General features: G+C 44.9%; 1 protein-coding gene across 1 annotated transcript in view; it reads left to right on the top strand.

Annotated features, from left to right (window-relative positions):
- Positions 1–14,648, top strand: part of LOC126457202 (large neutral amino acids transporter small subunit 1) — a 333,361-nt gene that overhangs the window by 177,647 nt on the left and 141,066 nt on the right. The window contains exon 3 of the mRNA XM_050093301.1: positions 2,099–2,240. Coding sequence (XP_049949258.1) covers positions 2,099–2,240 — 142 coding nt within the window. The remainder of the gene's footprint in view (positions 1–2,098; positions 2,241–14,648) is intronic.

Below are 14,648 nucleotides of genomic sequence, written 5' to 3' on the forward strand. Positions count from 1 at the left end.
CGGTAGGTGGCGAGAACATAGCAACGTTTCATGTTCTATTGATTCATTCGCGTATCATGTTCTGTCAATCCCATCATGAAGGAATATGGACCGAGTCATGCTATACATTATAATGGGCAGAAGCAAACATTCCTGGCTATGTCTCTAGGCTATACTAACAACAAATTATGACTGGGCTAATCTACTCGAACTGATAATTAATGGTAATTACTTCTATATTACTTGATATACGTACGTAAGGGGAAAAACAGGTACTTTGAAAAAGACACTCCTCCTTTTTCTGTACTGCTCAGCTGCTGTTATTACCTAATACTTCAAAAAGCCTTTTAACTTTAAACGGACCACTGTTGATATGTCTATATGTTGACAAAATCCGGACGTATCTGAAACAAGTCTTAGAGTTAGGCAGAATTTATACAGGATGGGCGGGAAGTCCCCGTAGGCCTGTGACTCTTGTTTAGTATCAAATGCTATTGAATAGGTTGGTAGCTATGTTACTTCTTATCATTTGTTGGAATTCATGTTTACATGTTTTGGCAACCGCAGTCTGTAGCCATGACAGATGTGACCAGTCATAGTTACACTAATGGGGAGCGCTTAGTGATAAGTGAGTGTGAGCACACGGGACGGGCACTGAGACACATTACGGGAGCAGTCCAGGAAAGATTTACTAAGGCTCCACCGTGAAAGGCAACAACTCTGTATTGGAAAAGAAGTGCTTTTGATTTCGGCAGTGTTAAAGACAGGCCGCGGAGTGGTAGGAAGAAGACACGAGAAGAACCATGTCTGGAGTTTCTGCTTCGATTTAAAAATCTCCCATCAAGCCGACACGTAAACGTACTTTGGAACTCGGCGTATTGACGACAACAATGCTAGATCGAATGAAAAAGACCTTAAGATCAGACCTTTTAGACCGACGTTCGTAAATGAGTTATCGGATACAGACGGAAATGAACGAGTTTTAGCATGCCGTGCTATGTTAACTTAATTTCCAAATACAGTGAACCGTCTAATGTCATGTTTTCAGATGAACGTGCCATTTATTACAGATCACGCGCTAGAAATATTGTCGTTTGAGCCAAAGAGAATCCTCACGTAATGATATAGGCAGCGATGACATCACCGTATTTTCTTGGACCGTACTTTTTTGAAGGAATTGCGAATGGCGCAGATTATTTACACGTGTTACAAACATGGTTAATACCTCTTCTTGAGGAAAGAGGCCTCACAGAACGCATGTGGTTGCAACAAGACGGAGCTCCTCCTCACTACGCTCTTGCATTGCGGGAACTCCTCAATGAACACTTTGGAGGACGATGGACAGGTCGTGATTCATCAGCAACACCAGCTCCCTTGAAGTGGACACCAAGGAGACCTGACCTCACCACGCTTGACAGCACGTTGTGCGGAGGCATTAAAGCGCACGTCGTTGTGCTACAAACGAAGAACTACGCAATGCTGTTGAGGACGCATTTCGCACTATAACACTGGACATGCTCATAAATATGTCAAGAAGGACATGGAGGCGTATCGAAATGTTTTTACAGCGTGATGGGGAAACTTACTGATATACTGGACACTTAACACACAAGTAAGTACCTCTGCTAAAACGAATCAAATCATTAGCATTCGATACTAGGGGGTACAGGATCTTCTCGGCCATCCTGAGTCCAAATATTCAGAGCAGAGCATGCCAAAAGGTAGGCTCCCTGCATGCGAACGTAAACTGCCCTATTGTACCAACCGCTGTCGAGAGCAGGACAATTAGAATGTTGTCATTGACAGACACTGAATTCAGTTCTCATGGAAGCAAAGTGTAAGCTACCCTTAGTACCTCCAATATAGGAGCGCTTTAAGCAGTCACGGCACGAGATTGCTTATAACTGTCATCCCTTAACAATAGTCACTAGTCAAAGACTGTCTCAAAATTACGTTACATCAGTGAGTACCACATATGCCGATCGCTAGCCGAAGTCTGATTTTCAGTAGGCGTATAACGTGGACTCCGTATATTTATGAACGCATACAGTCCTTTGTGTCACTGGGAGGCACGTGAGGAATCAGTACCTAAGCGAGCCGTTTGTTGTTGTGTTCGCAGGCCACACTGAGTACTTCGACAACCCCATGGCGGGCGACTACAGCATGGGCAGCCTGGTGCTGGCCCTGTACTCGGGGCTCTTCGCCTTCGGCGGCTGGAACTTCCTCAACTTCGTCACCGAGGAGCTGCAGGACCCCTACAAGTGAGTACTCCCGTCACACCGACAGTTCCCTCAGACTGTTGTGAGACTATCCGTCTGTTTTTAGCCGCAATATGCAAATAAAGTTCCTGAAACTGAACTCCTCGATCACCCCTGGTTCGCATAACCAGTGATTTGAACAGCGACCGTTACACTTCCGACGTGTTAAGGCTTGTCAATGTGCACCTTCTTTGAGGTCTCCGTAAAATTGCACTACTGGCCATTAAAATTGCTACACCACGAAGATGATATGCTACAGACGTGAAATTTAACCGACAGGAAGAAGATGCTGCGATATGCAAATGATTAGCTTTTCAGAGCATTCACACGACGTTGGCGCCGGTGGCGACACCTACAACCTGCTGACACGAGGAAAGTTTCCAACCGATTTCTCATACACAAGCAGCAGTTGACTGGCGTTGCCTGGTGAAACGTTGTTGTGATGCCTCGTGTAAGGAGGAGAAATGCATACCATCGCGTTTCCGACTTTGATAAAGGTCGGATTGTAGCCTATCGCGATTGCGGTTCATCGTATCGCGACATTGCTGCTCTCGTTGACTGTTAGCAGAACATGGAATCGGTGGGTTCAGGAGGGTAATACGGAACGCCGTGCTGGATCACAACTGCCTCGTATAACTAGCAATCGAGATGAGAGGCATGTTATCCCAATGGCTGTAACGGATCGTGCAGCCACGTCTCGATCCCTCAGTCAACAGATGGGGACGTTTGCAAGACAACAACCATCTGCACGAACAGTTCGACGACGTTTGCAGCAGCATGGACTATCAGCTCGGCGACCATGGCTGCGGTTACCCTTGATGCTGCATCACAGACAGGAGCGCCTGCGATGGTGTACTCCACGACGAACCTGGGTGCACGAATGGCAAAACCTCATGTCTCCGGATGAATCAAGGTTCTGTTTACGGCATCATGATGGTCGCATCCGTGTTTGGCGACATCGCGGTGAACGCACATTGGAAGCGTGTATTCGTCATCACCATACTGGCGTATCACCCGGTGTGATGGTATGGGGTGCCATTGGTTACACGCCTCGGTCACCTCTTGTTCTCATTGACGGCACTTTGAACAGTGGACGTTACATTTCAAATGTGTTGCGACCCGTGCCTATACCCTTCATTCCATCCCTGCGAAACACTACATTTCAGCAGGATAATGCACGACCGCATGTTGCAGGTCCCGTACGGGCCTTTCTGGATACAGAAAATGTTCGACTGCTGCCCTGGCCAGCACATTCTCCAGATCTCTCAACAACTGAAAACGTCTGGTAATGGTGGCCGAGCAACTGACTCGTCACAATACGCCAGTCACTACTCGTGATGAACTGTGGTATCTTGTTGAAGCTGCATGGGCAGCTGTACCCGTACACGCCATCCAAGCTCTGTTTGATTTAATGCCCAGGAGTATAAAGGCCGTTATTACGGCCAGAGGTGGTTGTTCTGGGTACCTATTTCTCAGGATCTATGCAACCAAATTGCGTGAAAATGTAATCACATGTCAGTTCTAGTATAATATATTTGTCCAATGAATACCCGTTTATCATATGCATTTCTTCTTGGTGTAAAAATTTTAATGGCAAGTAGTGTATGTTTCAATAAGATATAGCAAGACTTGCTTGTAGCCTCTGATTCCCTTATCTACCCCGATGCTCAGGGAGTTCAACTGTTACCCTGATTATCACATTCAGCGGATTTACCACCCATTGAAACTATTCCACCCAGTTTCACGAGAAAGAAGAACCGGGAACATGCTTCATGAAAATGTAATACCATCTGTTTCTAAAGCTGCTTTTAACATTTGCGGGAGAGGTGCACAGAGCACATGCCTCCCAGAACCGATGACGGCTTAGGGAGTCTAGGCAGAAGATGCAACAGTGGATAGTGTGAAGAGAACGTATACTTGACTTGTTATGTAGTCCTTACTTGCTGTTCAATGTTGCAATACTGTAGTAATTCACTTGACGTACAACTGAAAACTTTTACCGGAGATGTCAGGTGTTGCTAACGGAAGTTGATGTGATGGAGTCTGATAGTATTGCTAACACACCGAAGACTTCACTGACACGTTGTACAACACGCCAGTTTTTGTGGAGGTCTGAAATACCTGTAGGTCGCATTGGAGACCTGTACGATGCTGTGTAGTCGACTCATGCAGTGATCAAGGTAGGCACTCTCTGAAATCGGACTTTGGATGGCGGTTATCTCTAAAACACCCGGTTTTCGGTTACTCTGGTTCTTTTCGTCTCCAGTTTAACTTGACTGTTAAAACCGCTCAAAATAATCGGTTTCTGAAATAATTTTCGGTTTTTTATTGCTATTTCTTCCACTTCGAACAAAGACTGGAAAATTCTAATGAAGGTGAAAGAGTAGGAGATAACGATCGATATGGGATTGAGGCTGTGGCATAAATCTCATTGTCTCCAAGAAACATGGCAAAGTTGAAGCAGAGGGCACGGCGATGGAAAGAGCAAAAGTTCACAAGTTGATGACTTCCCCGCATCGTCACTTTTGGATGGTGTCAATTATTCACACTGAAGCAACCACAAAATGAAAGGTCAGTTACTATACCAAGTTTGTAGCATGTCAATGAAATTATAGGTATATAAGTCGAATTTACCTTCGCTTCCAGGGAACGTTGTGGATGTCTTCTCCTTATATGATGTCGTAAGCTTGTTATGCCTTCTCCCGTTTTTAATGTTTTACAGCAAGTGGAGCATTGTATTTCATTGCTACCGCACTTCGTAAAATACTTCCGAACTAGGGATGGCAACATTCTGCAATGCTATTGATGTCAGTGGACGACAGTGAGACCTGGTGGGAGCAAGTGTTGTTCACTCCAACTACACGCATACCGTCTAACAGACCACGCCACGCGGCAATAGGTACATTAGAGTTTCTGCAATGCTGTGTCGGTTCTTATGTCGTGTTTGTTGCTAATTTATAACTGTAGACGTGATAATTAAAATAGTGCTGATCGCTTTTCCCAATTGATATAATAACCCAATACTTCAGCAGTGGAAATGTTAGGAACAAAAAAGCACTCCGTCTTCAGGCCACGAGTGGCCTACCGGGACCATCCGACCACCGTGTCATCCCCGGTGGAGGATGCGGATAGGAGGGGCGTGGGGTCAGCACACCGCTCTCCCGGTCGTTATGAAGGTATTCTTGACCGAAGTCGCTACTATTCGGTCGAGTAGCTCCTCAATTGGCATCACGAGGCTGAGTGCACCCCATAGGAACAAAAATTTCTCTTTTTTAAAAAAAGTTTTATTCAAAAACCAAAAATTTTAGCACTACCACTGTGGCGAATCGATATGCCGTTTTTTTACCCAGTTATTAGTAAAAATGAAAGAAAGCTGTCACAACCGACACCAGACAAATACCGAGTGCAGAACTAGCACTCCTGAAAGAAAGGATATTGCGGAGACATGGCTTAGCCACAGCCTGGGGGATGTTTCCAGAATGAGATTTTCACTCTGCAGCGAAATGTGCGCTGATATGAAACTTCCTGGCGGATTAAAACTGTGTGCCCGACCGAGACTCGAACTCGGGATCTTTGCCCGCGAAAGGCAAAGGTCCCGAGTTCGAGTCTCGGTCGGGCACACAGTTGTAATCCGTCAGGAAGTTTCATATCAGCGCACACTTCGCTGCAGAGTGAAAATCTCATTCTGGAAATCTTGTTTTATGTTGTCCTTTCGTGTACCCCTCATTGACAAAGTGTGTATTGGACGAATAGGAAGGTCGAATCGTTTACGAGGACAGGCTGGATATAGATACGCATGAAGTGAAAAAGTTTATTGGTGTTCTGATCCTGAATGGAATTTATAAGTCAAGTAATGAAGATATCAGGCAGCTTTAGAGTGCTGAGAATGGCCGTCCACTATTCAATGAAATTATGTCTCGCAACCGCTTCCCTGCTATTGTGAGGGTGCATCGCTTTGACAGTGCAGCAGCCCGACGTGAACATAGGTCAAGTGACAAATTGGAGCCAATCAGAGACATTTTTGAGATACAGGAAGTTACTCTTACGCGTGCCTACATTCCAGGATGGTGCATGACCGTGGATGAACAGTTGGTTACGTTTCGAGGTCGCTGTCGATTTCTACAGTACATCCCATCAAAACCTGTTAGATATGGAATGAAGTTCTGGCCGATTTTCGAAAGTGCAACAAGCTGCTGTTGTAAGATAAAAGTGTATTTGGGAAGGTCATGAGACATGTTGATTAGTGGCATTGTCATCTGAAACATTACCAGTGTGGGGGAAACCTGATATGTTGCTTTGCAAGAGAACTACAGCTTCTAGAAATCCGGAGTGAGCACATCAAAATTAGTATAGAGTAATTGTTGGTAGTGATTTAACAAAAGCTTTATTGTCTATAAATGACATTATCAATAATCAATCAAATCTTCCGTCTTGATCGATATATATCTTAGCGCGTTTCGGCCACAGCCATCATCAAAATCTCTTAGATAACCCACGAAAATGAGAAGTAATGTTTTTACAAGAATTAAAATAATACATCTTTAGAATAAAATCCCAGAACACTATTTATATGAGTAATAAAGTCATTATGTTTTATATCCTCATTTTTACAAAATGAGGAAGAGGTTGCAATAAAGTTTTACATATCTACATCTACATGACTACTCTGCAATTCACATTTAAGTGCTTGGCAGAGGGTTCGTCGAACCACAATCATACTATCTCTCTACCATACCACTCCCGAACAGCGCGCGGGAAAAACGTACACCTAAACCTTTCTGTTCGAGCTCTGATTTCTCTTATTTTATTTTGATGATCGTTCCTAACTATGTAGGTTGGGCTCAACAAAATATTTTCGCATTCGGAAGAGAAAGTTGGTGACTGAAATTTCGTAAATAGATCTCGCTGCGACGAAAAACGTCTTTGCTGTAATGACTTCCATCCCAATTCGCGTATCATATCTGCCACACTCTCTCCCCTATTACGTGATAATATAAAACGAGCTGCCCTTTTTTGCACCCTTTCGATGTCCTCCGTCAATCCCACCTGGTAAGGATCCCACACCGCGCAGCAATATTCTAACAGAGGACGAACGAGTGTAGTGTAAGCTGTCTCTTTAGTGGACTTGTTGCATCTTCTAAGTGTCCTGCCAATGAAACGCAACCTTTGGCTCGCCTTCCCCACAATATGATCTATGTGGTCTTCCCAACTGAAGTTGTTCGTAATTTTAACACCCAGGTACTTAGTTGAATTGACAGCCTTGAGAATTGTACTATTTATCGAGTAATCGAATTCCAACGGATTTCTTTTGGAACTCATGTGGATCACCTCACACTTTTCGTTATTTAGCGTCAACTGACACCTGCCACACCATACAGCAATCTTTTCTAAATCGCTTTGCAACTGATACTGGTCTTCGGATGACCTTACTAGACGGTAAATTACAGCATAATGTGCGAACTACCTAAGAGAACTGCTCAGATTGTCACCCAGGTCATTTATATAGATCAGGAACAGCAGAGGTCCCAGGACGCTTCCCTGGGGAACACCTGATATCACTTCAGTTTTACTCGATGATTTGCCGTCTATTACTACGAACTGCGACCTTCCTGACAGGAAATCACGAATCCAGTCGCACAACTGAGACGATACCCCATAGGCCCGCAGCTTGATTAGAAGTCGTTTGTGAGGAACGGTGTCAAAAGCTTTCCGGAAATCTAGAAATACGGAATCAACTTGAGATCCCCTGTCGATTGCGGCCATTACTTCGTGCAAATAAAGAGCTAGCTGCGTTGCACAAGAACGATGTTTTCTGAAACCATGCTGATTACGTATCAATAGATCGTTCCCTTCGAGGTGATTCATAATGTTTGAATACAGTATATGCTCCAAAACCCTACTGCAAACCGACGTCAGTGATATAGGTCTGTAGTTAGATGGATTACTCCTACTACCCTTCTTAAACACTGGTGCGACCTGCGCAATTTTCCAATCTGTAGGTACAGATCTATCGGTGAGCGAGCGGTTGTATATGAGTGCTAAGTAGGGAGCTATTGTATCAGCGTAATCTGAAAGGAACCTAATCGGTGTACAATCTGGACCTGAAGACTTGCCCGTATCAAGCGATTTGAGTTGCTTCGTAACCCCTAAGGTATCTACTTCTAAGAAACTCATGCTAGCAGCTGTTCGTGTTTCAAATTCTGGAATATTCCATTCATCTTCCCTGGTGAAGGAATTTCGGAAAGCTGGGTTCAATAACTCCGCTTTAGCGGCACAGTCGTCGGTAACAGTACCATCGGCACTGCGCAGCGAAGGTATTGACTTCGTCTTGCCGCTTGTGTACTTAACATACGATCAGAATTTTTTCGGATTTTCTACCAAATTTCGAGACAATGTTTCGTTGTGGAACCTATTAAAGGCATCTCGCATTGACAGTAGAGACAAAAGTTACGTTAAGCATTGTCTTCTATAATTTTAAACCATATGTTAAATTATTTTTATCAACACAATTGTCCATTTTATTATTTTTTATAGATCTTTTACTAAAATGACAAGTTCAGTTGTATTTAACGTCACCTAACGGTCACAGATTATTATTTAAGTTAGGCTGCCTCACTAAACAGGACTATCCTATGGTACAAGTGTACATTTGAAATGATAAGACACAGAGTTTAGAGATTTTAAACGTGATATGTCTCTGTTTGATTCTATAAACGTATTAGTGTAATTCTTGTAGAGAATATTACTTATCATTTGTTCTTTTTATCTACCCACCAGGGTAGCCGAGAGCACTAACATGCTGCTTCCTAGACTCGGGCAGGTGCGCCAGCCCCAGATCGTATCCGCCCAGTGGACTAACGAGGGCCAGTGTGCCGGCCGGCCTGGATATGGTTTTTAGGAGGTTTTCCACATCCCACTAGGTGAATACCAGGCTGGTCCTCATGTTACACCTCAGTTACACGACTCACAGACATTTGAAACACGTTCACACTATTCCATGGATTACACTAGACGTAGACAGTTGGGGTACACACATTCTGTCCCAGATGGGTATGGGGTGGCGACAGGAAGGGCATCTGGCCACTCCTTCAAATTAACACGCCAAATCCAGTTAACTATAACAGCAGACCACGCAAGTCGGGATTACTGCTTGGGAACAGAGATTTGTTTCTTTTATCTAACAGATACGAATGATATCTGTGGCCAAAACGTATTAAGGTGTCTTTAAAAATAAATAAATAAATAAAAGCACACTGTTGCACCATGTTCTAGTTAGGAGCATTGAACTTTCTGAGGCCAATGCAGCAAACCTACGTCATAGGGAGAGAGATGACGATATTGTAGCGACCACACACTGTGATGTACAAAGACATATTCAGAATGCAGGAGTATTCTTGCGGGAAGCTGAAGAAGTGCAAAAAGTTACCTCTGAAGGGTGAAGTTGAGCAATAGCACAGCTCCTCTAGGGTCCTACAAGAGCTGACTAAACAAGCAAAGCAGAACGAATGGAATCATCACCACGCAATGGCAACACTCCGCTGCTAAAGCATGTGTCTCTTCTGTGGTGTGACACTGATGTTGGAGAAATACTGGTCAGCAGACTCTCGTAAATGTCAACCGAAATCAGACTCTCACTCTCAGAAGCTCGCCAGTGTTCTCTTTACATGAGAAACAGTAGAATATACGTTGTGCCAACCACTGCCTTCCGCACCAGCTGCTAGAGCCAGATGAAGTAGCCAGTCATCCACCAACGACTTCATCTCCATTAGCAGCAGGCAATCGCCTGTGCTGGGGCAATACTGTTGGAACCTGGGTGGGGATGCTTCGATAGCTCTGTTGCTGTGTGTCTGTTCCTGGAGGCTTCCATCAACACTTCTGGTCACTGAGGACAATCACACCCTTTCGAAGTCAGTCATGCTGGAGGCTGTGGTTTGAGTACCGTCCTACCCTGTGCTGTATTATGCAGCCCGAGGTGGGCCATCAGCATGGACATGGCTGTCATTCATTGGTGCACGGTCTCTGACAGCTACGGCACTCCTGCCGACTGCTGACTTCAGCAGGTGATGCTGCTTATGCACGCTGCTTCCTAGGCATACCAGCTGACTATGGCTCGCTGAGCTCTGTAACTCACTAAATCGTCCTGGAGTGGTCTCTGCTCCAGTGGCATCGACACCTCTGGACCCAACACGAATAAAAGACTCATTTAACTAGGGATGTCTTACTGGTGCTCCGGCACTCACGTCCAGACACCAACACCACCGCCACCCCATTTGCGAAGGAGGCAGTGTTACTATTCGACCTTCACATAGTTGACAGCCATTTCCTAAGTCACCTCAGAGATCAAACCCCCACTCTCCAATTTATGGTGATCAAGACGGAGAATTTTATTGAAAACTTTTATTCCCAGTGTAATGTTTTTGCACACTCACATTATCACTTAGTAGATACGTGCAGATCTCCATAAGACTTAGTAGATGATGCAGTTGTCTGCTGAGAAGTCACAATGCTGTAAAATTGTAGTGAAAGGCAAGAAGAACTGCAGAGTATCGATGGTTGGTGCAGTGACCCTCAACGTAAAAGAATGTAACGTATTTTGCACAAACAGGTGGGCATCCCCTTTGTTATGTGATTGCATGATGGCCTAACAAGCACTAGAAGCATTCATACCTATTAAATATCTGGAGTGATTTAAAACTAATCACAGGAAAGTCAGCTGTCAGACTTGAGATTCATTGGGAGAATCCTCAGGAAGTATAGTCCATCTACGAAGGATGTAACTTAAAAAACTCTCGTCAACCGACGCTTGAATGTTATTCGTAGTCTGGAACTCGTACCAGAAACAGTTGTTGGAATAGAGAAGAGCGAAAAACGAGCAGTGTGTTTCGTTGAATTTACGTTTAGGAAACGCGAAAGGGTCACGAAGGTGCCCAACCAACTCCGGTGGCAGACGTTACAAGAGACGTTACGCATCACGGTGTAGTCGATTTGCCGGCCGCAGTGGCCGAGCGGTTCTAGGCGCTACAGTCTGGATCTGCGCGACCGCTACGATTGCAGGTTCGAATCCTGCCTCGGGCATGGATGTGTGTGATGTCCTTAGGTTAGTTAGGTTTAAGTAGTTCTAAGTTCTAGGGGACTGATGACCACAGTAGTCGATTTAAAATTCCGTGAGTGTACTTGCTTGGAACAGTTAATGCGCGGCTTCCTGGACTTGGGTAGGCGCACCAGCCCGGGATCGAATCCGCCTGGCGGGTTAACGACGAAGGCCGGTGTGCCGGCCAGCCTGGATGTGGTTTTTAGGCGGTTTTCCACATCCCACTAGGTGAATACCAGACTGGTCCCCACCTCCCGCCTCAGTTACACGACTCACAGACATTTGAAAAACTTTCACACTATTTCATGGCTTACACTAGATGCAGACAGCTGGGGTACACTACTTCCGTCCCAGGTGGTACGTGGTGGCGACAGGAAGGGCATCCGGCCATCCCCCACCACCAACATCGCCAAATCCATATTGACACGGCCGACACCGCGTTGAAGTGGGACAAAGGCCCAAAGAAAATGAAAATCATGTCTTTCTTAGCAGAGTCAACAAATACGTTGCTTCCTCCCACCTATATCTCACGAAAAGATCGTGAAAGTGAAATTAGAGGGTTTCGAGCTCGCACGAAGGCTTATCAAATTTATTTCCTCCCGCAAATCATTCGCAACAAGAAAGAGGAAAGCGACAGTGACACGTGAAGTACCCCCAACCATATACCATAAGGCGGCTTGCAGAGTGTAAATGTAGAAATATTTTGCAAGAATTACTCTGGGACATGTTTAAGAACACATTCTAACAATACCGATCTTGCTGTCATGGATTTCCATTTGTTCTTGAGTTTGGAGAAAGACGTGGTTGATCAACATATTTACAATGACAAAATGCCACACATATGCTTGCCACACAAAAGCTTCAGGCTTCTATGATGCAGTAATACAAACGTTATTCTCACGGTCTGAAACGTGTCTCATCCGATAAATAGCTCAACAATCTTCACCAATGAATGTCTGAAGACTAATATACTTTACCTTTTTTTTCTACAGTCCAAGAGAAACTTCCTTTCTGTATCGACCCCTTTACCCATCGGGAAAGGACTACGTAGAATGGATCAGCCCCCCTCGGTATTACAGCAGTCGTCACTTCCTAGAAACCTAGTGACTTGTACCACTTGAGACCCACCAACTTGAGAAGGAGCCGCTGCTGACTTGTGGGAAAGCTGCGTCCCTCCAACTCCGTTGCTGACGCGCGCACGGCTGATAAGGGGAGCGCCCGTGATTCAGTCTCAGACCTTCCGTCGCGACTGGGACGGGAACTCGATTACGGGGTCCGCGCCGTCCCGTGCCGCCTTAATCTCATCACTGCGCCGAGCTGCGAGCGCACCGCCCTGGCTAAACCGCCGCCTATAGCCGAAAGAGAGACACGAGCCGCCCTCGCACCAGGAGAACGTTCAGTCCTAGAAAAGACATTCATTTATTAAGCTCTTTCGGCAAAATAATGGTTACCGCCTTAAAAGAGCACACTAGTACACTACTGGCCATTGAAATTGCTACACCAAGAAGAAATGCAGATGATAAACGGATATTCATTGGACAAATATATTATACTAGAACTGACATGTGATTACATTTTCACACATTTTGGGTGCATAGATCCTGAGAAATCAGTACCCAGAATAACCACCTCTGGCCCTAATAACGGCCTTGATACGCCTGGGTATTTAGTCAAACAGAGCTTGGATGGCGTGTACAGGTACAGCTGCCCATGCGGCTTCAAGACGATACCACAGTTCATCAAGAGTAGTGACTGGCGTATTGTGACGAGCTAGTTGCTCGGCCACCATTGACCAGACGTTTTCAATTGTTGAGATATCTGGAGAATGTGCCGGGCAGGGCAGCAATCGAATATTTTCTGTATCCAGAAAGGCCCGTATAGGACCTGCAACATGCAGTCGTGCATTATCCTGCTGAAATGTAGAGTTTGGCAGGGATCGAATGAAGGGTAGAGCCACGGGTCGTAACACATCTGAAATCTAACGTCCATTGTTCAAAGTGCCGTCAGTGCGAACAAGAGGTGACCGAGACGTGTAATCAACGCCAGTATGGCGATGACGAATAGACGCTTCGAATGTGAGTTCACCGCGATGTCGCCAAACACGGATGCGACCATCATGATGCTGTAAACAGAACCTGGATTCATCCGAAAAAATCATGTTTTGCCATTCGTGCACCCAGGTTCGTTGTTGAGTACACCATCGCAGGCGCTCCTGTCTGTGATGCAGCGTCAAGGGTAACCGCAGCCATGGTCGCCGAGCTGATAGCCCAGATCACGTAAGAAACAGATTGACCGTCCTTACGGCGGAATAGGCAACCGTAAAATTAGTTTTCCCGTCGGTCAACAGATGTCGCAGGCGACGCTACAGTGCTAACTGACCTGTCCATGTCGCGGAATTGGCAACGCTGTATCTTCGGTGACGTGAATGACGCTGATTTGCGTTCGGCTAGAGCATTGCGCGCGAAATGCATTTGTCACACTGCTGACTGTAGCTCATGATCGGCTGTGGTTTTTCCCGAGTTTTCAATCTAAGAATGTAGATTAGCTCCTGTAATTCTACAAACCAAGTTTATTTCTCACAATCACATGCGAAATGAAAGAAACGAAAAGTAACACACAAACATTTCTCGCGAGTTACTGTTTAAATGCAGACTATATTGCAGTCGCAAGGGTTTTACACTCGCCTTCCATGCCGTCTATTTCCTCTTTGCTATACAGCTCTTCTGATACGGATTATGGTGGTAAAAAAGATCTCCACGTGCAGGTTAACACTAGAAAGTTTTCAAAATGCGCACTCGGTTATGATGCGAATTAAGGCTGGACATATTTCAGTGAGAGTCATTTCAACTTTAAATTCTTTTACTTTGCATGTAACTTATCGTAAATGATATAAGAGTGGCACAAAACGATGAATTTTGGATTGTTGTTGAAAGGGGGCTGCAAACGCGGTAATATACAAGTGAAAGCGTGTTTTTCGAGCATATTTTGGCGGTGTCAACTTTGAACAGCCACAGACGGCAAACCATAATTATGTTAAAAATTTACTTTGTACAGTTTAAAGATAACCCGCAAATATTCGCCACAGACGTACGCTTTTATCTGCAACACAGTTATTACTGGGGATATCCGCACTCGCGCAGACCTGTTACTACAAGTAGTGTTGTTTCCAAGTGAAAGCTATGTGAGCATTATTAGCGCACAGACAAAAAAAATAATTAAAATAGGCAGCGTCTATAGTTTGCATGTCATGCTCGTTCTCTTCTATTCTCCTCCCTTCATTCCAGTATAAACGCTTGTTCACAAGTATAAACGAATTATCT

The sequence above is a fragment of the Schistocerca serialis genome, chromosome 2 (assembly GCF_023864345.2).
Source record: "Schistocerca serialis cubense isolate TAMUIC-IGC-003099 chromosome 2, iqSchSeri2.2, whole genome shotgun sequence".
NCBI classification, from domain to species: Eukaryota; Metazoa; Arthropoda; class Insecta; order Orthoptera; family Acrididae; genus Schistocerca; species Schistocerca serialis.